General features: G+C 37.2%; 1 protein-coding gene across 1 annotated transcript; it reads left to right on the forward strand.

The window, feature by feature from the left end:
- Positions 1-10,227: 10,227 nt before the first annotated feature.
- Positions 10,228-18,530, forward strand: LOC124170200. The gene is made up of 3 exons (XM_046548897.1): positions 10,228-10,385; positions 15,004-16,090; positions 18,224-18,530. Exon 2 carries the CDS (start codon positions 15,015-15,017, stop codon positions 16,080-16,082), a length of 1,068 nt encoding a protein of 355 aa, XP_046404853.1. The 5' UTR covers positions 10,228-10,385; positions 15,004-15,014; the 3' UTR covers positions 16,083-16,090; positions 18,224-18,530.
- The last annotated feature ends 4,789 nt before the right edge of the window (positions 18,531-23,319 follow it).

A 23,319-nucleotide genomic window follows, 5' to 3' on the forward strand; every position in this document is an offset into this window, starting at 1 on the left:
ATGCCTTGGCGACTGCCATCCACTTTTCCTGCCTCATAAATACCCCGGACGAGGAGGAGAATACACCGACCCAAGGTGCATATAATAGGCATGCACGCACCTTAACACTGACCGGTCATCAATGCCGCGCCGTCCGTTAGCTATCCTGCGGAGGACTAACGGGCTCGGTGAGCTCAAACGGGCTTAAGTTATTAGTTACTGCTGATAGTTTTGGAAGATTACGTGGTTTTTGTTTGGTTAAGTTTTGCTTTCTTTCATTTGAATGCTTCACATTAATGCACTATATAACTAATAAGCCAAGTAAAGGAGTTTTTTTTTTAAGTGCAACTTTGCTAATTTGATTTTGAGTCAAGTCGTTTACGTGACTCTCATCAGTCATGTTTGTTCTCTATTGCAGGAGCATCTAACTTCCACGACTTCTTTCATTTAGAATATTTTTGTTTGTGCTTTTAACAGTTATTAATTTATTGATGTATTTTCATGTTCTAGAAAATTGTGTCTTGAAAAATGTTGTGGTCATTGCAGTTATAACTATTGTTGATCGCAATCACCTGACCACCCTTTATTTTTTATCATGAATGCAAAATTGTGGGAGAAACCTGTTATGTGATCATCCACTGTTAGCTGGGTTGTGCAAGTTGTTAATTTACTGTGTTCTATATGATTTGACATGGGAATTTTAATGGATTGGGTAGGAGAATTGTATTCAGCCAAACAATAAGGGAGTTTCAGCCTGGCATACAAGGGAGAGAAATTGATTAAGTACTGTCTTTGGGCCTCTGCACATTTTTTTCCAGCGACTGTGCTGTGACTGGTACATGCCCAAGGAGGTTTCTTCGGAGACTTCTTGCCAGGCCTTTTTCAGGGCTGCCTCAATCCAAACTTTTACAAAAATGTCTGCTTGGGTGACTTGCGGACTACAGGTGAGGCAGCATACGAATCTGGTGTTTGGCCATGAACCACGGTGTGGATTTGTAGCATGTTGTGGCAAGGAGCCCTTCAATAGGTGGAAGAGGGGACTTCACAGTCTCAACCTTAACCAAATAAAGGCATTTTATTATTATTATAAAGACTTTTATCTCCCTCAAAACTTGTGAGTAGGGCAGAACAGAGTCGCTATAAGCCTCACAACTTATTTAGTTTCCTAAAGATGTTTAGCATAAAACTTAAACTTTGCTCGATTGTTGATTCCATTTTTTCCTTGACAAGGTCTGTCAAGGAGGGGGCTTATAATAACTTACGTCCTTCCATATCTTGGAGAGCACTCAGATTGGTCTTCCGACAATAATTAGTGTCCGTTCCTCCTACTCCAAGTAGTTTGATCCCACTCCAACAAAATGGGTAGTTTCCTTCATCAAAGAAAACGAAAGGCATTGATTGCATTTCGTTACCCACCATTAGTGTATTCATAATATACAAATTATTTGGTTTCAGAAATACGGGTTAAGATGAATGGCAATGGTCCATTTTTATCCTCATTTGAAAAAGGCCAGATTGGCACCCATGCGATTCCACTCCACGTGACGTCACAGGGACCTAGTTTCTATACGAGTAGATAGTAGTTATACATTGTCTGAGATTACCAATGAAGGCATGGGGCGCAGAGCTCAGGGAAACATGTCTTAATAATCACTTATTAAAACTGGCTAATGTCCGAGAGTTTTCTTCGTTTGATAAGGTATTAATAATCCTTATTTATGGCAAGCGCTACCAGCCAGCAGGGTACTCAGCTACCTGCTAGCAGCCTGCATTGTGTCAGCGCTCAAGCCTGGCCTCAAGGTCACCTCACACGCCGAAAGCTGAAACCAGAAATACGTCACACGGAGAGATTTCCCGGCATTCTTACTTAGCCGTTGTGTTTTAGCGAGCTTGAAAATTTTCACTTTTCATTTAATCGCAAAAAATAGATATCGTCATTTAAAAATGTAAATGCGTGAAATACGTACTCCAGGAGTTATAATCTTTTGATTTAGACAATAAAAATATACAGTAAAACCTCTTTACATCGTAATGGAGGGGACCAAAATTTGGGCAATTTGATGTATGGAGGTTCACTATAGAGAGGTTTTAGTGGAAGGCACCATTTTTTCATAACCTTGGGAAATGAAAGGTGCTACTGTCTTTTTAATCATTAAATAGCTATATTTAAACATATATGCATGCATAAGTGAACATATATTTACAGTTATACATTAGGAAAAGGATTACACAAAGGTAAAGTAACTAGTTAAAGAGGCCTTTTTAGAAAATAAATTAGTTATTGGTTTTGCTTAAAAATTTTTCCAAACTCTTTTGAAATAATGTTTTCAAGTACATGAGCACTTTTTAATGTCATTTTCACTATAAATAAATCACTAGCTGTTTTCGTTAATGCCTTTTGACCTAAGAAATTATTCAATTTACTAATAGTGTTCGGAGGAAAGTACAATAGTTTTATATTTCTCAACATAATTTCTTCATCCTCGTACATATTTCCATGCCTGAGTGTTTTAATTGTGCAGCCTAGATAGACAGTTTCTTATGTTTTTCCTTGGTTGTTTAAAATAGATGTCAGGGTGAATGATGGCTTTCCAAAGGTCACTGCTACATCATCCTTCTGCCAGCCCTCGTTGATGGCTAGAGAAATAGCTAATTATGTGGTAATGTCAAGTAGTCGCCTTCTTTTATTTCTCGAATCCATCATCAGCCTATGATTAATTAAGTAATTTTTATATTTTATGGGCAATAATTGAAAATACTCCTGATAATATCTTTTAGAGAACTGATTTATCATTCTTATAACACGTGACTTGTTAAAAATTATAAAAATATAAATAAACATGTGACTACTGCAAAAAATGACAAGAAATTGAGCACAATTTTGAAGATTTCATTGAATACTCTCTCACTAAAATATAATGCAAGTAGTGTTCCGAAGAAAAAATCTGTCAGGGGCACAAAAATGCTAGGTCTGCGAAAGGACGTGATTTCCCGGCGAGAATGCTGGGCAAACTTCTTTAGAATGCGGCGGCGACTGTAAGAAATTTCCTTGCCCTACCGCGTATCAGCTAATTAGCTGTCTCCTTCACCTAACATTGTCGCGCATAGATTGATGTTCGTCAGTATTGCTAGAAATTGACATCCCGGACTCCCGATGGAAGAGTCAGATTTTGCGGCATAAATATGCAGGCAAGACATATGTCGCTAAGTGCAATAAATTATAAACTACGATCGTTCACGAAAGCATCGAAAAAAATACCAAGGCGTTAGTAAGAAAGTGCTACACCGGGAAATGTGGGAATGAAATAATTGCAAAATTGTATTTGATTTATTTCAAGTCGCAGTATATTCATGAAATATTTTCATCTAGAAGCAGAAGTAGCAATGCGGTCGAGTAATTCTGTCTCCATGGATGGAGGTGAAGTTGGTTGAAATATTTCCGCCAGCAAGTGATCATAAGCTGCGCTGGTCGCCTCTTTTATTAACTGAACATTGTATGTAGGCACTTACAAGAAAATAAAGCCATAAGTAAATGAAAGCGATTGCTATCGCAAGATTTTGACCATGATTTGAGAGAAAACAATGTCTTCTGTCATCATCATCATTAACTGCCACTTATTATGATTAGGAGAGTTGGATGCCTTTTTCTTATTTACTGTTAGGTATGCTCTCATATGGAACAAAATGGCCCAAACTAATGGTTAACGTGAAAATTATTAAAGGTTTATAAGAAAAAAAGAAGCGTGAAACATTTATCGCTGATAATGTCATTCCATGTTCGTTATCGCGGCTGCATTGATGGTCTCTAGTTGTCTCGGTACGAAATGTGGAGGTAGTTAGGCCGTCTCGGGGGTGTCTCATTGCTTTGATATATAGAGGTTTTACGATATAAAGAGGTTCACTATAGAGAGGTTTGCCCATAAATTTACATGTAAAACTGACGGGACCAGAGGGTTGGTATGATGTATAGAGGTTTTCGATGTAGAGAGGTTCACTACATAGAGGTTTTACTGTAATAGGAAACCACCCTGTTGGGGTGGCACGTGTAATGCGATTGCATTACTTTCAGAATTCAACCTGCACGTCATATAACTGCTTGGATAACATAAACCTATTTAAGCATGCGTAAGGTGAACTGATCAATCATATACTCACCATACGTTGGCATCTGGTAGACCAGACCCTAGGCGATGAGAGAGTGACTCTTTGTTGTGTTTTGTTATAATGACCATTGGAAGTGTTGCCATTTTAATATTGATGTTGACTCACTCAGTAAAGGAGACTGGTAAATAAAGCAGTGGCCATCATAAGATCGTGTTCTATCTCCATCTGGCATGCAATTGCACGGATATTTCAATGAAATTAAATTATAGGCTGCTTCGACATCTTGTATGTATTCGTTCTAGCACTTCACCGCTTTGCACGATGTTATTTTTGACTGCGCCTTAGTATATTCATCAGCTTGCGGAATTGTGTGCGGCATGAAAGTGCTTAAATACCTAAACGCCATTATGATGATAAAAAAATAGTTTCATGTCTATGCTTGTCGCAATTAAAAATAATGGAAAAGTTAACGCCGTATGGTCACATTGAAGAAGACAAAATATACAGTCATCGCGAGCCCCGAACCCTGGTCACCTGGGTGATAGCCGTAAACACTAACCACTACCCCACCTGCGACGTGATGCAATATCATGAAACTATACACTGCTTGTGAAAAGTACCGCATGAAAATTAATTAATTACAGCCAAACTAAGGCCCATTCAACAGCACCACTACTAGTTCAGGGATGTGTTCACCATTCCTAAGCCCGTAAAAACTACGGCACTGAAAAAGGCGGAGCAAGTCTTGTGGTCTCCCCTAGTGAGTGTTATTATGACACTATGCGTTCCGTCGTTACAAACAACGTTATCAAGTGTGATCAAACAACACCTGATAATGTTGTTTGCAATGACGAAATGTGTAGTGTCGTAATAAAACTCTGTGGAATAATTGCAATGGTTAGTTTGACTAATATTAGGAACTTCCACCATATCCTGCACAACGTCATACAAGATAATTGATACCAAATAAAAAGTTTTTGGTACTGTACTTAGTTCTTGTTTGAACATGAATTGTTTCATCATTCTACCAAGTAACGCCCAAATCAGTTGAGTTTAAATGAGAAGGCTTCAGACATAATGGTAAGGGTGTAAATCAATTTGGAAATGGGAAGAATTCACTCAGGCAGATGATTCTCGGCCGCCTACTGAAACCGGTTGGCTACAGATGATGTTCGGTTGCCAACCAAATCAGGTTTGTTACTGTTGATTTTTGGTTGCCTACCAAACATGGTAGGATGTTTCAAAAAGCATGTAGCCTACTGTAACCGGTTGGAAAATTTTTCAGCTGCAGTTATCCAATCATATCTCAAAGTGCATTCGTATCAATGAAAAGTAACAAAGTGAATCTTTCCTATTTCCAATTTGGTTTCCACACACACTATTATGGCTGAATCTCTCAAATGTACTTATCATACATCAAGCTTAGGAGATTATACTGCACTGTACAGTGTATAGTCCAATGAACATAAAACCACTACCAATCCATGGTATGTCATTCCAGTTTTTAGTGCACAAAATTAGTAATCAAATCAAAATTTCGAAACATAGTAGAAATTGCTGGAAAAAGATATTAAAGTTAGACAGTTTTCATAATGCGTTATTGTTGTTGGCATGTGAATGTTTACATGGAGAAACACAACTCCAGCTAGTGATTTGAATACGCACGGGTCCGTCTTAAGCTGAATCATGTCAAGTTTTTTCAGGGCAGTAGTGAACTTCTTGTTCCATTGACAAGGTGCTTGTCTCAGTCCGTAAAGTGACTGGTGCAGGAGGCAGATTTTTCCTGGCTGATCAAAACCTTCTGGTACTCAGCTCATTTAAATTGGTTCTTCTATATAAATGAAAGTTTAAAAATTTGTGAATGTCTACAGTATTTATTCAAGTACTTGATTTGATACTGTGTACTTATTGTACTTGAATAAATACTGTGGACATTCTGCAATATAACTGCAATATGCTCCACAACATCTCACCAAACACCGTTGAATACATTTGGTTCTTCTAATTCGCCGTTGAGAAATGCTGCTCGCGATACTTGTCGTGGATGGAACCATGGATACGTGCATCTTGCGGTGACGATGAGAGGAAGCTAGCCAAGTGGACCATGACAGATGCTGCAGCTCAGCATGCGATACTAAGAACAGTGGACCAGACGGTGAAGTTAAACCTTTTGACGTGCGAAACCGCAAAAGATATGTATGATACACTCCTTCGTATTTATAAGAAGATTACTGACCACGAGATGTGCTTGTTGTTACAACAATTTTATAACTATAAATATGATAATAGTAAGGACACTCATACTAATACATATTAGTCAACTTCAAAATGTTGTTCCGTTTTAACATATATTGAAATAAGGTGATTTTATTTTCTCTCAAATGATATAACCATAAATAACTAAGAATTCAACAGAAATTACCGTAGTGAAAGGGATCTTATTACAAATCACTTGAATTGAGGTGACTTTTGGAGTTGAAGTAAGGTCAATGTACAAAACATATTATTATGCATAGATACTGACATATAATTGAGGACCGTAGAAACCAAGGAGGATAAGTGCAATTGATTGCCAACAATTATCAGCTATTATTTAAAAAAGTTGCACTAGTACCCCTAGGCTTCTATGGTCCTCATTTGTTACGTACAATGAATTAGTGCATGAATCAATCTAAAAGTTCTTAACACGTGAGAATACAACTCAGAGCCAATTAGCAGTAGGAACACTCTTGTATTTAAAAATTTTTACTGCAGTGACTATGCAACAGTCTGACTGAACTATTGAATAAAACCAATGAGGTGAAAATGGGGAGGATTTTTCTGATTACAGAAAAATCTGACTCTCTGTCATACTTTGAAATTTGATTAATTTACCTTAAATATTTATTAATTTATTTGAAAGGAAGGAAAAAATACACTTTCAGATTCAAAAGAATCCTAAGTCAGGAATAATAATGAACAGTAGTCTCCAAGTAAACTCACTCGGGATTTCCAAATTAATCAATTTTAGGGGCGTACAATCCACATTGAAATCATGTAAAACTCAAGGCCTGAAGATGTCGGGAAATTCTAAATGCCCCACTACATGCTTCAAAATTTCCATTTAAAGCTGCACAGATATGCCAAAGCAGTATCCACTACTTTGTTTGACAAATGATTTTGTGTGGGCGACCCTAAGTGTTTAGGGTAGTAAAATATTTATCCTTGTGCATTTCTGATGGAACTACCATTTTGGTTACCAAAAGTCGAAGGCACAATTTCTTTACTACCTCCGTTAGACAAGTTTCATTTGAGATTTGAAGTTATAGTTTTCACATTTATGTTGACAAATAGATGAGATTCGCTTGTCTAGCAATCTATTTCTTCCCACTATAATATCTCCCTTGATAAATGCAGTTATACTGATAGAATAATTCATTTTCCCCCAGCATCAATAAGGACATTGGTATCTACTTCCTAACCATAAATACTAAGGGCAGGAAACAGTAATCTCATCTTCTGTAATCCACCACTTAGTAAACCATATTATGAATGCAATAGATAATAAAATGGAAGTTGCTGCAGTATTTTTCGATTTCTCAAAAACCTTTAATCTTGTGGACCGCCAACTGCTACTCTATAAACTTGACTTGATGGGTTTTTGAGTCATAGCTAATTTTGATTGAATCCTACTTGCCGGACCAAATTGAATTTGTCGTTACCTCAGGAAATGGTGTAACTTTCATTTGTCTGGGTACAGGCCAAAAGCAAGGAGTTCCATTCAGCACTTTCCCTGCGCCTATCCTATCACTTTCAGACATAAATGATCATTTAAATAGTTTTCTACAAATAAATGGTTCCAATCCATTCCCTATGCTGTTGGCACCAATATTGTTCTCACAGCGACAGTGCTTTTGGAGAATTGATAGAAAAATTCAAAAAGTGAGTCATAACTTCTCTACCCATCTCATTGATTACATTGGAGTTCCTCGTCTGAGACAATGGACATTTTTAGAGATCAAAAAAGAGGCATTTAGGCCATAAACTTTTTGAAAACATGATGCCTTTTACTGTCCTCTGTTCAAAAAGTGGGTTCAATTACCACTGCCATGCAAAAATTAGAGGATTTGATACTCGTCTTTGTCTTTACATGATGGTTATTTTATTTAAGTTGGTAGCAAAAACTGTAACTACTGTTTTCGCTAATATTTCTCATATCTCGCTCACTAAGGGTGAGGCCTTGAGACAAAGTTTCATTACACTTCCCTAAAAGACAGAGAAAGGAATGTCACATAAGACACAAAGAAATAATATCTCCTTCATCCTACACAGAAAACAGTATGTTTATACATATATTGAATGGTATCCCCATCGTTGATTGTTAAAAGAAATCAGGCCGTTATATATACCGAATAATTTTGTAATGTGTGCTAAGAATGTTGGCTATGTTGTGTAATCTGACTGATGTGTTCTATTGAATCTTGGTGCATAAGTAATTAAACCAACTAAATGAGTAAAAGGGAAAGATACTTTTCAAAAAACCATGCAATACAACTTTGTGAAAACATTAGGAGAGGTACAGGCTAATGCTTGGTCAGAGAAATGCAAATTGTCAGAGAAATGCAATTTGATAAATAAAACATAATATAGAAATACCCACTATAGAGACTGCACAGAATTGGCGAATCACAAATATATCAACTTTTTCGATACCTTCTTCCTAAAATGTCAGATGCTGACATTTATCATGCAAGGGGCCACAAGATTTCCATTCGAGTTCTTCCGTTGGGCACTTCCATTAAAGCTGCAAAACAGCTTTATGAATTGAACGAAGTCTGCAGTCACAATCACACCTTAATCAATCCACCCTGCAATAGACGGTAAAAATAACATGAATGTCTCCCTTACTAAATTTATCTCTTTAAAGTTTCTCAAATCTGCATGAAATTATACTCGCCTATAACCCAACAAAAGAGTCCAAATGGAGAAGACAGTGATTGACAGAATGCATGGGCTCCATTTCATTTTCTCTCTTGACGTAGGATTAAGAGCAGAGGTGGATATCTTGGGGAAGAGAAGGATATTCCCAGTGAGTCTTCTACTCAGGTTCACAGTCTCCTCGTTGTGGTTCTATTTTCCAACCGTTGTACGTAATAGCCACACGAACAACTGTCATCTAGAACAAATTTATATTTAATGACGGCTATTTACATAATAATGACAATTTTAAAGTATTTGCTAATGTTTACACCTCTTCTTTATTGTCATATTCCATGAATTCAACATGTTAACATGTTTCGTGGGCACTTCAGGAGATGTGGAGGGTCATCGATGGCGAACATTGTTTCACCTGCAAATCTGAAATAAAGATAGGATATCTTTGCCAAAGTTTTGGGGGAATAGGAAGGACTATCTTCAAAGGGATTACTCATCACGCCAGCTTCCCTAATATAAGGGTAATCCCGTGGAAAAATATCTTATAGTAAATGAATGTACCTCGCATGGAAAAAAAATAATGACCTAATAGTACTCAAGTCCCCACCCAGTGCACTTGCATTTACCCCGTCATAAAACCATTTACAGCACATATACAGTATGACACCAATGAAAAAAATCCACAGATTCTCCAAGAACATAAAAATACTATACGCTAAGTACGATATGTCAAATCAAAACAGATTGTTTTATTAATTTTGAAAGTGAATTGGAGGGAGAGGCACATAGAGCGAAACCACCGTACTCGCCTACCGCCTTTGAGTGCATTAATGGCCAACTTATACTACAAATACTTACAATTGTTAATTCCGGGGAAATGAATGCAATTTGATAGGGCTATCAGGAGTATTTAGCGCGCCATATCCACTAGCATGACAACGTCGAGACGACGGCATGTTACCATATTAAACCGTAGCCTACGTTATTCATATATAGTACATTCATTCATGTATACAACGTAGGCTACGATTAAACCAGATTAAACGATTCCAAACGGTTTGTTGTCGTCTGCCAGTAACCGTCGATTGGCTGTTATCCTGACGTCACGCGATTGCCACGCCACAGAGGCCGGGGTAGACGCGGAAAGCTCAACACCCTCAACACCTCTTTACAGTGACAGTGAATTTCTCCCCTTCTCGTGGCGCGGCATTTAGGCGTGTGGACGTAATTACAACGATTACAATTGATCACAACATCGCTACTCAAGTGGCGGTCAGAGCGAGGACAGGTTCAACAGTTTTCGTGTACGGTGTGGAGATAAAGTGCGCATGCTTTTTTCCCTGGAGAGCCAGGATAAAGAGATTGTTATTGTTTTGGCATTACTTTCGGTAAGTGTTTCATTACTTCTATTCTTTATTGTCACACAAAAACATTCAGACAGTTCTGTATCACTCCACTCGTTTCTTTAATGTATTCATTAATTACGCGATCCCTGCCAGATATCAGTGCGTGATGGACTGAATCGCATGTGTCCAATTTATAGTATTAATGTTGCAGTGAGATTAAAAAGGTGGGTTGATTTAATTTTAAAATTTACTGTATTTAGATCTCAACAGTGGGATAATAAGTCCTGTTAAATACATATTGTTTAAAAGTTGGTGCTCTAACAATGCAATTAGGGATGCAACGTTAGATTGCATGTTATGTAGGGTCGAATACCCGGTTATCCAACCTTCAGTGATGCGTAACATGACGGATGCGACTCATAGACGACACTGAAATTGCTCACTTTACGAAGACTCTCTTTACGGTCAAGTGAGACTTAGCTAAAGTTCGTTTAATAGTCATTGCAAAGATCTCACTTTTTAATGTGACAATTAAGCTGCCAAAATCTCGATCAGGCCTTGAAATTTTGAGTGTCGGCAATCAACGCCGCGAAAAAGTGAAGAAAAAGTTGACACACGATATTAAATGCGTACTTGTTTACATGGTTCTCGTTTCCGTGTTGTATTTTGCTGAGCTTTTATTAAACTGCATTTTTTCGTTCTCTCTTACTGTGTGCAAATGTAGATGAATACTGCGTTATTGGAAGCTTTTCTGCACGTTAATGAACTGAGTTGGCTGAATAAAAGCTCACTTTTAATTAGCTTCGTGCATACTTCGATGTTTCTAGTGAAGTAATTATTCAAATGCTGATATTTTCATGTCATTTTATGGTCATCTTGTATGATTAAATGTATTTGGTGTTCGGACTGCTACGTGTTAGGCGAGGTTTGATGGTATGCGTCCTGTGAAGGTGGGTGAAATTCTCTCGCTTTAACTTGAAACCTTATAATTAATTTCAATATTTACCAATCAGTGGTTGCATATTTTGAAGGAGGTATGGTGTGTAATGAATTCTTTTATGCTCACCAATATTTTAATTCTTGGAGTTTTTACCATAGGGGTTATCTATGTCAGAGAAATGGACACTCAAGCATACCTATGTCATGAAAACCAATGAATGAATGGCCACGCAATGAAACATGCTGAATGTGCGAATGGACTTATATCAATATAAATATCTCTCTGTCAACTTGAAATGATGCCTCGACATATGTGGATACCTAACCCCAGTATCCATTCACGAATTTTGCAGTGAAAAATATCAATGAAGTCTGTGGTGCTGTGTAAATAAAATTTCATAACAATCCTACATCCTCGAGAAAATATAGCTTTGCTGCAGATAATATGACTATGAAATAAAGTATGCTTTATTTTTATTGCTGCCTTTCATTACGAGATCCTATATCGTCATTGTAAACATTCAAATGCATAGTCGAAAAAAAGAAACTCTCTAGTTTCGAAATGACAGAAACATGTTAAACGTGATATGGAGGCATACGGAAAGAATACATTAAGCAATTATGGAATGAAAACGCTTAAAATGCAATGCAACGTATAGAAACTACCATTTGCCTGGCCAAGTGACATGAAAATCAAGTATTTGCTTACGAAGACCATTTACGCCACTTTTGCTATCATATTCAAGTATCTTTAAGGGAAATTCGAGAATATAAACTCATAAATAACCGAAGAACTTAACAATTATGCCAACCTGTTCAACCACTCACTCTGTTGTAATTATCACATAATCATAAAATTTTCTTGTTGGTATAATGACCGATAGAGCTCAACTTCAAAATTTAAGTAATGGGTCATCTCCATCAATACCGACTCGATGTCTTTTCACGGAAAAGACGTACATTAAGTGTCTGGTTATTTCATGAAACGCGCCAGTCTGCTGCTGTGTTCTCTCAAAAAAATTAGTTCCTATTCATTTCCGTAACCCAAATATCTTCTTATTTTAACTTGTAATACAGCCTGTGTAGTCATATTTATTCATCCGTGAAGGACACTTTAGCCCAAAAGTCAACTCCAGGTGGGCACTTTACATTAAATTGACGATTCGGCCATTTTTCTCCCAAAGTGGCGTTTATGAAACGGAAAAAGCAGACTTTAGCCCAGCTAAAGCATACTTTAGCCTAAAGTGCCGCGTATGAATCGCACCCTTAGTAAAAATTGTGTAGTGAGTTCGAATGTTAAAATGTGCGTTCTTCATCATACTCATAGGCGTACCCAGCGAGGGTTGGGAGGGGGGGGGGCAAGCTCCCCCCTGAGAAGCTAATATCGCAAAAGTGTTTAAGCATATTCAGTACTGAATTGAAACTATAGTATTCAAGAAATTTTCTTTAAGTTCACGAGAAATGAATTATATTAGTGTAAGATATGTAACTAAGTAAAACTATTTTTTGAAGGAAATAATCTCACAAATCACATGGCTTACCCAACCTCCCCCCCCCTGTAATGATCCTGGGTAATAATAATAATAATAATATCGTTTATTTTCGTAGGCTCTGGGGCCCATGAGAAAATATAAGTATACAGCTTTCTACATTTCATATTGAGATAGATAAATAAAAGAAAAAAGTAAATAAATATATATACATATACAGACAAATGTGAACAGTGCATATCGCCTAGTGCATTTAAAAAAATAAAAAAAACAATACAATATTTTCGACAAAAAATAAATAGTCGCACTTAGGTATAACACACTAATTACAAAATTTAAGGTGACAAACAAAAGAAATATGAACAAGAGATATGAACATAAGAAAGTGAATATAAACAAGAAATATGAACATAAGAAAGTGAACATAAACAAAAGAAATTTAACTTGGGGATAAGGAGGCATTCTTCAGAAACCCATATGTGCTGTGTTTAAACCTATTGATGTTTGTACTGCTTCTTATTTGGGCTGGGAGAGAGTTCCATATTCGTGAGGCGGTTACTATGAATGATTTGTTCATATGTAGCGTGTGATGTTTTGGAAAATGGAGGTCAATGTTATGATTACGGGTAGGTATATTATGAACCTCAGATTTTCTAACGAATTTCTCGTACAAGTATGGCGGGTAACCGGTCGTTAAGACACTAAAGGCTAGAGTTATTATGTGAAGGGTGCGACGCTCTTTATACTTAAGCCAGTTAAGGCGGTTATAATAGTTTCTAATATGGTCCCATTTTTTTAAATCGTAAATAAATGTTACTGCCGAATTCATGGCCAATTGGAGTCTGTTATTGTTTGCGTCGTCTTGGTTAGTGAATAAAGCTGTACAATAATCCAAGTGAGGAAAGACTATTGTTTTAACTGATGAAATTCGTATGTCGGGTGTAAGTATTTCTCTGGCTCTGACAAGTTGATGCAGTGATCCCAAAAATTTGCGCCTCGCATAATTTGTTTGAGGCTTCCAGCTAAGGGTTCGATCGAATATGACTCCAAGGTTTTTTACCGTTTCCTCATAAGGTATATTGTGGCTACCAAGTCTTATTTTTGGTAGATTTTCATGGTCTAATTGGGAAAAGAAATAATTGCTCCCTATAATTATTGCTGTTGTTTTCTTGTCATTGAGAACCAAAGGATTGGCCTGCGCCCAACTGTTAATTCTCTCGATGTCCTCATTGATAAGTGCTATTAAATTAATGATATTGGACGGCGATGAATGACGGGTACGTCCTTGCCTTCTTACATGATACACTAAAACACGTACGGGTTAATGTCAAAATGAATGAACGTGAGCATGATCGACAAAATGCACCATGTAACCACCCAATTTGTGAGAATGCATGCACAAAAAATAGAACCTGTTCTAATTAGGTTCACCCATTCGTACATGTTTCGTTCCGGTCCACAAATTTCATTCACGCAAACGTATGTTAACTTGTACATGTTAATGTACCATGTAACGAGGCCTTAATAGCCCAGACAGCACAAAATATCTGGAATGTCTTTAGCTAATGACTATAAAATATCTTGAAATAACCTTTATTGAAATTTTGTAAATATCTGAATGTCTGCTTTTCTGGTATCTACATGATATCTTTCTAGACATTCATTCACATTGGACCCACTGGGCAAATGCAGGATAAGTGACTTGAATATAATATGTTTCGGTATAGCAAGAGTTTAGTATTCAACTGAGTTGTTCTGAATTAATCGCTCTGCTTCTTTAGTGTCACTGACATGGCAATGGCAACTTCACCGTGCTGCCATCAGGTTTGACAATATGAATGGTCTCCCTGACTGATGTTAATCTTGAAGCACCAACACACTGCCTTCTGATGCTCTCGTCCTCTGAACCCTGGGAATAACTGCAATCTTGTTGGCCGTAGATGCTCCATAATCTTTGCACAAACGTATATTGAATATTCTCCTCAATTTCTTTCCCATCAGTGAGAAATTCAGTGAAGGTACACTGCTTTTAATGTAGCTCACTGACAGATGGTCATACAGCTAAGCTATCAGTCGGAAAAACTAGTAAGTTTGCGTGCAGATCCATGGAACTTCAGATGATGCATACATAACGTTTCACAATGATACCATTTTTGTCGGATGAGAAAACAATAGTGGTGCATTATTTCATGGGCAGCCCTCATACTCAATGCATTTCTTTTTATTTCTAGGTGCAGTTGAAATGGCAGGTGCTGGAGACACAGTGGAAATCCTTCCTGTTGAAGAGGCTGTAACACGAGATGGGTTGGCCAAGCGAGAAGAAGGGATAAGAGATATAATTACTGAATTATGCCACCAGCAATCCAGCAATTTCGCTTCATTGCAGGGTGAGATGAACGCATTGCACAAAGAGATCACGTCCAGGGATATTCTGCTCCGAAAACTGGAGGAGAGTGTTACCAGATTATCTGAAGATATCGCACCTCTGAAGGATTGTGTGACGGCAAAGATGCAAGAAGAGGCGCACAGTGCAAGGTCTCAATCTTCAGGTTCGCCTGAAGGTGGCGCTCCTCAGGATGGAGACCAGGGAAATGATGTAGAGGAAAATAATAGAGCCCTAAATAGATGTGTGGATGTGATGATGAGTCTCACGGAAGTATGGAAGAATAATGAAGAGAAAACTCAGAAAGTCAGAGGTTTTTACGAGAAGATATACGAAGCATCCCCATTCACCTCTCTTATGTTAACGTTCCTGGAGAGAAATCGTGGATTGAAAGTACTTATCGATTGTGATTCCCATGATATCTCGAATTTAGTAAAACGATTGGTCAACCTAGATGGTAAAAAATGTAATGGAACAGAATTTCTTACGTTTGCCGACATTTTTGAATGCAGGGTTTACTTGGGAGGTACGGGTGGGCAAATCGACGTAAATATAAGGGGCCAATATGTTGACGAAACTTTTGACCCTGAAGTTTCTCTAGCTCAGAGCTTGGCACAGATAGTGATGTACTTAATCTTCAAAAACCGAGGATGTCCTTATGCGTGTGACGATGAAATGTATGAGAAACTGTACGAGAAAATTGTGCTTGATACGTCGCAGAAGAAGGACTCAGTGACCATGGATGGCTTTGTATATGATGCCTTCAGTATGAAATCATCTTTAGCGAGAGAAGTATCTTTGATTTCGGTCGTCCCGGCAATGCTGGTCAAGTACGGTTCGAAGGAAGGAATGTCGATACTGCTTGAGCAGATGCCTTTGCTCACGTTCTCCTTCATTCACCATGTGATTCCCAAAATGAGGAGCTAGTGGCTGAGGTAACTGACTTACTTGGTGAACATTTAATCAGAATCAAGGAATTTTTATGAAAAATCCACTTAACAGATTTACTAATGGTAGTCAACTCTAGATTGCATCAGATTCTCTTTGATACCATTGTCGTCGGCTGAGAAATTTGTGGTGCTTTACTTATTAGCAACATGTGAAGTCTTGTAAATCATAAACAAAGCTAAAAACTGATTTCAATCGAATTTTATAATAATTTATGATATCAAAACACAGTTTATTGATCTTTGTCTAATTCCTTGAAACAAAAACAAAGTATTTTTAAGGCATTTTTAATGTAGTTAATGCTCAAAATATAAGTTTTTAGGTTTGATATATGTAGTTACCAACCTAAACTGAAGTTGCCACATTTAAGTACTATTTGTAATAAACTGAAAGAAAAAAACTATTTTCTATCAGTATTATGGTAGAAACCTGTTCTAAGATAGCAGCATTATCTCTCTATTTGCTGAAACAATAGGCTTAGTTTTCATTCGTGCAAACGACATCAGTGCCTTTACATCATGCAATATTATTAGGATCAGTATTCAAATCCATGTTTATGTTTACATATACGAGTTGACTTTTTGCATAACATTGTGTATTATCTGGTTCATGGAACACCATATTTCTCTGATTATAGTTCCCCTCAGAAAATAGTCCCCCCCACTAATTTCCAGATTTCAGTTTCGGGAAAAATTTAAAAAATGCGTTTGAATATTGTCACCCCTTTTCTATAGTACCATGGTCATTTGTCATGTCATGCAGTAAAACGATCCCTTTATTAAGCATTACTTATCTTTTATTCTGAATAGGATAGTTTCCTTCATCAAAGAAAACGAAATGCATTGATTGGTATTCGCTACCCACCATTAGGGTTTTCATAATATACAAATTATTTGGTTTTTATAAATCCCATTTTAAACGAATGGCAATGGTCAAATTTTAACCTCATTTGAAAAAGGCCAGATTGGCGCTCATGCGATTCTCTTCTACGTGACGTCACAGGGACCTAGTTTCTATACGAGTAGATAGGAGTTTTACATCGTCTGAGGTTACCAATGCATGCATGAGGCGGTGACCTCAGGGAAACATGTCTTAATAATCACCTATTAAAACTGGCTAAGAACGGAAATTTGTCTTCGTTTGATAAGGTATTAATAATCCTTATTTAAGCCAAGCGCTTCCAGCTAGTAGGGTACTCTGCTACCTGCTAGCATACTGCGTCGTATCAGCGTTCAAAGCCTCGCCCCAAGGTCATCTCACTCTCGGCAGTGGGAACCAAAACGACGTCACATGGAGTTTTCCCATCATTCATACTTAGTCGTTGCGTTTTCGCACGCTTGAAAATTTTCACTTTTCATTTAATCACAAAAAATAGACATCATCATATAAAAATCTAAAAGCATGAAATGCGCACTCCAGGAGTAACAATCTTTCGAATTTAAGCAAAAAAAAATGATAGGATAAATAATAACCCCATTCCTGCTATAAAGCAAAGTAGTTATTCAAGTTTCTCCTGGGTACTTGCAATCAAACGCTTTTATGACAAAGCACTTTTATGACAATTATGTAGTTAATAATATGCACAAGAACTGAATGAGAAAGTGTTGTGAATCGCATTACCTTTTAATGAAGATTACCTTCCAACTAAACTGGTATCCTTGCGTCTTATATTTTTTCACGAAAGAAGACTGATCCGTGAGAATAATTAAACCAACACCTGCTCTATTCCCCTTGCCAGAACACTTAAAAATATAAATCCAAATGCTACTCACAAGGAGAGACCACAAGACTTGCTCCACCTTTTTCAGTGCCGTATTTTTTATGGCCTTCGGAATGGTGAACACATCCCTAAACTAGAAGTGGTTCCGTTGAATGGGCCATAGTTTGGCTGTAAGTAATTAATTTTCATGCGGTACTTTTCACAAGCCGAATGTAGTTCCATGATTTCAGGTGGAATAGTGGTCAGCGTTTCATCCAGGGGACCTGGGTTCGTGGATTCGTGATGGCGGTACATTTTGTTGTCTTCATTGTAATCATTCGGCCTCAACTTTTTCATTAATTTGAATTGCGTCAAGCACAGACAATTTGTTTACATCTGTTTTTTTTACTTGCTTCAACAGGTATGGAGAATGTGCCTTCAACAAAACGTCGGAGATGAGTGCCTTGAAGTAGTTGTTCTTGTTCCTGAAATTCATTGTCTCAAAGAAGAGATTCGTATTTTATTCCACGTCAGTCATTTTGGTGAACCGGGAGTTGAAAAGTGACTATGGCCAACATATATCAATGCCTTCGCAATTGTTACCTAATTGGTGCTATATTCAAAGCCTTTATATGCAAATTTGGATATTATTGTTATAGTTTGTTTATTATTGCTATTATAACATACCATGTTAATTTTTTAATGCCTTTACCACAAATCGCACAACTGCTCAGATGCAATGCTTGTACTTACGATAATATCCGCATTCTGAAAATATAATCATTAATTCATTACTTCAGGTGTTACATCAATAAAAAGAACATATATTTTTTCTTGGTAACACCTGCATATTGTATTTTTCCTAACCTATAATGGCAGAAAAAAAAATTATATGGAATTTAATTTTTTTAAAGAATGTAGTACATTCAGAGTATATTTTATACTAATTGTTAATTCTCCTATTTTATGAAAGTGTTTTACATTCTCCGGCAAAGAGATCCTGTATCTAGGTACTTAATTTTTACAATGATGTATTGTAATGTTAATTTGTTTGATGCGATTTATTCATTACAATTTGTTTGATGGTTTCACATACAATACGGATCTTACAAGATCCATATTTTTTACAAATGAATGCATTGTACAATGATTTAGTTTTCTTTTATTGCCATTATTTGTCAATTTAGTCTAGAAGACATATGTTTTTTTGCTATTTCTGTCTTTCGTCGCTGAGAAGAGAGACAATATCAGTTGGTTGATAAATATATATTTTTCAAACCTGTTGCCAACCATAAACGGATGTTGTTATATTATGTAAACCTTTATGATTTTGTAATTTGATTCTAATAAATGAAGTGATATATTCTTACTTATTCTTGCATAAATACCTATGATTTCTCTCCAAACAAAATGAGTCGGTTAGCAGCAGAGGTAAATGTTTAACAAGAATATTTCTGGGTGGAAAATGTGATGAGATATGCTAAGAACGGCGTATTTTTCGCAATAAAATTTTCATATGTCAAATGTTTTTTTTCTGGAATATTACGAAAGAGGGTCTTCAAATCTGCCCCTGAATATTGTTGTCACACCACCGCGTATTTGACACTTTGCGTGTCATGGACGTAATATTACGCCCTGCTAATCCTTCTGAGGATTTGTAATGGACGGAAATATTTTCCATTTAATTGGCTTTGTAGGCGTAAAGCCGTTATATTTCGCCCGTGGTACTTTTCCAGTTTACTGCTTATGGGTTCTGCTTTTTCAAAAAATCGACTGCTCGATGGAAAAAGAGTTCACTTTATGTCTTGAGGACGAAAAGTCCTCTGTAGCTACCGGCATCCTCATCTTAGGCCACTTGGTGTGAAAATTCTTTGGGCCAATGGACCGTTCGTTGAGGGTGCATTGACCCTTTTTGTCATCCAGGATTTATAATTTTTTTCTTGGAACAATGCTCTTTTATGATTTCCATGCTTTATATTGTTCAAATAAAGCGTATTTAAAAAAATTATTATGCATGCTATGGCGGTACATCATATGTTGCAACTTTTTTATTTAAAAAAAAAACAGTATAGATTTTCATTGTTAAATTATATATTTAAAAAATACATTAAATGTTTTTCACCTCAATCATAAAGAAGAGCAAAGTCCATTTTTATTGAAATACACGTCGGAATAAATATATTTTTGATGCTACTGTTTAAAAAAATTACGAATACAGTAAAAATGGCTGGATTTTTCAGCAGGGCTTTAAATTAAGCAGCCGGCACTCAAAGTCTAAAATAGGTTTACGTTGCACTCCACACGCATCATTGACAGCAAATTTATCCGAGTTTAACGGGGAATTACGACATAAGTAGGTGTACTCACCGAAATTTATACACAATTTGAGGTGATATATGATGTTCACGACTTTCGAACGATATTCCTCACAATGAAAACGTTATACTTCAAATTAGAGATGGGTCGAATAGAAGATTTCTCAAACTCGAATATTCGAATCATTGCTCGAATATTCGAATTCTAGAATTGCACAAAGCATATTAAACGCACGATTTTTTTTTCTATTTCCCTTGTTGGATGTATTAGTAAAAAGATGAAAGCTCGATCTATCGTTTTCGGGGGGACGAAAAAAAACGACGGATGCGGAAATGTTCGACCTATACAGCAGGAAACCCAGGATTTTTACGCGTAATTGAGATTTCCTTTAAAGGATTCAAACAGGAATTTAGTTGATTATTGGATTATTTTAATTTCATGGAAACAATTTGGGCATATAGGTAGTTGATTCAACTAACATCTCTTTCAGATATCCTAATAGATGACTCATGCAGCGGTTGACCTCCAGAAATGGGGAACTTTGAACCAGGAAGGCTGAAAGAGGTCAGTGGGAGAGAAAAAGAGGGGCGGAAAACACGTTTCTATAGTTGTAGTTTATCTTGATATTTTTTTCGAAGCTAAGGCCTTCGAAATATGATCCTTGCGCGAGCTGGGACTTTTTTCAGTTTGGAGAAGAGGAAAGCTTCAGAGGGGGGGGGGGGGGCTGGTGTTGAATAGAGGGGGATAGATGATCTTGGGAAATGCGCTAGATACAGAACAGTAAACTGTGTTTTGTTACCCTTAGTTATTATATCGTTGCACGGTAATCAGTTTTTAGCTTTGTTTATGAATTTCAAGGCTTCATTTGTTGCCCAATCAACATGTTGCAATCTACAGTTTACTGCAAATAGGGTAGTTTCCTTCATCAAAGAAAACGAAAGGCATTGATTGCGATTTCTTAACCACCATTAGTGTATTCACAATATACAAACTATTTGGTTTCAGAAATCCCAGTTTAGACGAATGGCAAAGGTCAATTTTAACCGCATTAGAAAAAGGCCAGATTGGCGCCCATGCGATGCCACTCCACGTGACGCCACAGGGACCTAGTAGTCATGAGGAGTTTTACATTGTCTGAGATTACCAATACATGCATGAGGCACAGGGCTCAGGGAAACATCTCTTAAAAATCACCTATTAAAAATGGCTAAGTTCGGAAAGTTTCCTTCGTTTGATAGGGTATTAATAATTCTTACTTAAACCAAGAGGTAGCATCGCAGCGGCGCTCACATCCTCGTCCCAACGTCACCTCACACGGCAGAAGCAGGAACCAGAATGAAGTCACACAGGCTTTTCCCATCATTCTTATTTAGCTGTCGCGTTTTCACACGAATGGAAAATTTCAGTATTCATTTCATCGCGAAAAATAGATATCGTTATTTAGAAATCTAAGTGCGTGAAATACGTACTCCAGGAGTAATAATCTTTCGATTTAGGATATAATGAAATAATGAGGGGCCTTTCTCCGCCTCCGCACGTGAACAATATTCCACTTCCGAGTCTTCCAATTGTGTCTTATCATATCTTCGAACCGTGTGCGCCGTTTGTAAATAGCGGCATTTGAATTGAAGTTATGGTGCCAAAATCTCTCCATTTTTCTTTCTTACTTTATTCTGACAAATTTTGAAAATCGAGGCAACAAAGAATGTGTAAACCCTCTATAAACCTGAGCTGCTTCTGAAATCAATCACATTTCAAGATTTTAATATTAAAAACTTGAAAATTTATCACTCCTCACTTAACTTTACACCTCAAAATAATACATTGCTTAGATATTTTCAAAAGAGAGAATGTTTAGCTAATGAGTCACTTACCTCACTGACTATGCTCCTCAATTTCGGAATCACATGTTCCATAATGAAAATAGGACATAACCATACATAGGAACATAGAGAAATATAACCTATATCTAATCTACCCAATTGAAAAGTAAAAGAACCGTAAGTAGCAAGCGGCATACAAAAAGTATAAGACCTTCCATAGAAAGGGCGAAGGCCTTTGTGGGGGGTGTAGGGGGGTAGAGCCCCCCCCACCCCCCCAGCGAGCAAAGCGAGTAGATGACATATACACAGGGGACATATAAAATCAACCATTCGGTGTAAAAACATTACCTCGGATGTGTATCAGATAACTTCCTAAACGATTTGAATAACATATCAAGTATTTTAGTAGACTTTCAGTTTGATTAAAGTAAAACCTTCGAAAAGATTACCTGATTTGTGGATGCCATACACCCAAGGGACACATTTAAAATCAACCATCCGGTGTAAAAAGATTACTTCTAATCGGATTTCGATCAGATAACTTCTTAAACGATTTTAATAACACATTTAGTATTTAAGTGTTATTTCAGTGTGATTTAATTACAAAATATGAAAAAAATTTCCATGGTTTGTAGATGCCATACACCCATGCCATACATATTTAATATCGAATATCCAGTTTAAAAAAAATTAATTCTCCCCGGGTATCGATTAGATAACTTTTACTACGATTGGAATAACACATTACGTATTTTATTTTAACTATGTTGCTGGTGGTTTTCGGGTATTGCTGTGTAGAAAACATTTTAACTCGACGTTTCACTCCTCCTACTGGGAGCGTTATCAAGAGAATGGAAGGAATTTATACTCGTCCCGAGCTTATTTATGTTTTTTGATTTGAATTTTAGCCGATAGCCGTTGGCCATTATATTGTGCTAGGAACCCTCTCCATATACGGCTGAGGTTATACCCATCCTCCCTATTAAAGTTATTAGGTCTTTTCGCAATCTCGATGGATTCACGTATAAGACGCGGATGGTATTCTTCCGTCTTCGCTAACACCCGTGTAGCGTCAAACATTATTCTATGCCCAGGGCTGGAGGCAAAATGTTCAGCAACAGCTGATGCGTCCCACTGATGTAATTTTAACGCCCTTTCGTGCTCCTTAAGCCTTTGGGAGATTGAACGCTTGCTCTGTCCCACGTAGCTTCTGCCGCAGCAGCAGGGAACCTCATACACTCCCATAGATTGAAGGGGAGGATGGCTATCCTTCGGTGAAGGTAGGATATTCTGAATCTTCTTCACGGTGCAGAAGCGAGTCTTAATGTTACCTTTACGGAGGATTCTGGCGATTCTATCGGTGACCCCGGAGATGTAT

The sequence above is a fragment of the Ischnura elegans genome, chromosome 13, assembly GCF_921293095.1.
Source record: "Ischnura elegans chromosome 13, ioIscEleg1.1, whole genome shotgun sequence".
Classification (NCBI taxonomy): domain Eukaryota; kingdom Metazoa; phylum Arthropoda; class Insecta; order Odonata; family Coenagrionidae; genus Ischnura; species Ischnura elegans.